Source organism: Otolemur garnettii, unplaced genomic scaffold (genome assembly GCF_000181295.1).
Source record: "Otolemur garnettii isolate 467f Iridium unplaced genomic scaffold, OtoGar3 scaffold00055, whole genome shotgun sequence".
Classification (NCBI taxonomy): domain Eukaryota; kingdom Metazoa; phylum Chordata; class Mammalia; order Primates; family Galagidae; genus Otolemur; species Otolemur garnettii.
This window is the reverse complement of record NW_003852450.1, coordinates 10,619,991-10,621,572: the sequence shown is the minus strand read 5'-3', so window position 1 is coordinate 10,621,572 and position 1,582 is coordinate 10,619,991. Positions and strand designations below refer to the sequence as shown.

General features: G+C 34.6%; 1 protein-coding gene across 1 annotated transcript in view; it reads right to left on the bottom strand.

Moving 5' to 3' along the window:
- Positions 1-1,582, bottom strand: part of ATP6V1G3 (ATPase H+ transporting V1 subunit G3) — a 24,861-nt gene that overhangs the window by 10,868 nt on the left and 12,411 nt on the right. Inside the window, exon 2 of the mRNA XM_003792305.2 lies at positions 1,467-1,567. Coding sequence (XP_003792353.1) covers positions 1,467-1,567 — 101 coding nt within the window. The remainder of the gene's footprint in view (positions 1-1,466; positions 1,568-1,582) is intronic.

Below are 1,582 nucleotides of genomic sequence, written 5' to 3'. Positions count from 1 at the left end.
AAAACTATATTGCATACTTATTATAGGGCAGATTTCGTTCTAATAGCTAAGTAAACAAAAGAGAACAAAACAAGTAAACTGTTTTTCTGGTGCTCACAGTCCAAAAGAAAAAATAGGCAATAAGCAAAAAGGAAAAAAAGAGTGAATATAAAATATACCAGACAGTGATAAGTACCATGATGAAAAAGAATGTATCATAATAAAATATTACTTTCCTTTATTTATGAGAGACATAATTTTAGATCAGGTGATTTGGAAGAGGTCTAACAATTGAACAGTAATCAAAGAAAGATAAGTATATAAAAATAATTGTAAGGAGTGAGAGTGGTATGTGCAAAGGCCCTGTGGTAGTGGCATGGTCTGTCTGAGGAAGAATAGACCACTATGGCTCGATTAGTGAACATAGATCCTAGAGAGGTAGAATGTGGTTAGAAACATTGCCAAGGGCCAATCATGGAGGGCTGTATAGACATAGCAGTTCTGGATTTCTTTTTTTCAAATATTGGTCATAAGAATTTATTTTTGCTGAGTGGTTCACTTTATTTTAGAGAGGACTTTGTATTTGAAGAAAGAGCCCACTGGAAAAGTTCTTCTTACCACGGGGTCCAATTTATCTGATCCTACATGAGTGCTTCACCTATTCCCACTAAAATGAAAAGTTGGGAATAAAAAGGATTGTAATTTATTTGCAATGCCAGGCTTTTGCATGCATAAAGGTTTATTTAGATTTTTACAGAGGTGAAAATACCACATAAACTTTAGCTATGACACATGGAGTTAGCACTTTTTATCCTTTAGTCCACTTTGTAACATGGGCAGGAAGATGTCAGCTCTCAACATTTCGTTCCTTAATTTTTATGGTAAACTATAGATATATATTTTTAATGTCAGTATAGGAAAAATCATTTCTTTATAAAAGAGAGACTTACTGAATGAGCCAGCCAGTTGCACAGGGAATCATAAGAAAATACCAAAAGGTTTTTTAGCAACTTGTGACAATCTCTACTTTAATTATTTGTAAATCTTGGATCCACTACGAGAAAATCTGGCCTAACAAGTTCCTTCCGTATCTTAGCATTCAACACTTTTTACTGATTCTACCAGTGAGCGTTGGTAGACAAAAAGATAAAACGTATTAGTCAATAATTTGTGGTAGGAATGATACTCTAACCAATCCCTTCAATTTGTATATTTGAGAATATGATTTTTAATGCACATTTTATATACATAATAACTACTGATTGACTCTTTGCATGGCAAGTTAAAAATGCCCTTTCTTTTAAGTGAAGAATGTGAAATCAGTAGTTCTTCTATACTTAAGATTTGGTTTGATGTTTGGCCCTGCTTGAATTGAATCTGCTCAACCCAAGCATGTGTTTCCCTCCTGATGGTCTGAGTTGTCCCTTGTGAATGTTAAATCTTATGGTCTATTCTGCATGAAACTCAGTGCTGACTTTATTGCTCACCTTCGATTGTTTCAGTCGAAATTCCTTGTCTTTCTGCATTCTGTACTGGTCGATCTCTGCCATGGCTTCCTCCTTAGCTTGCTTTAATCGCTTCCCTTTTCCTGAAAATTAACAGC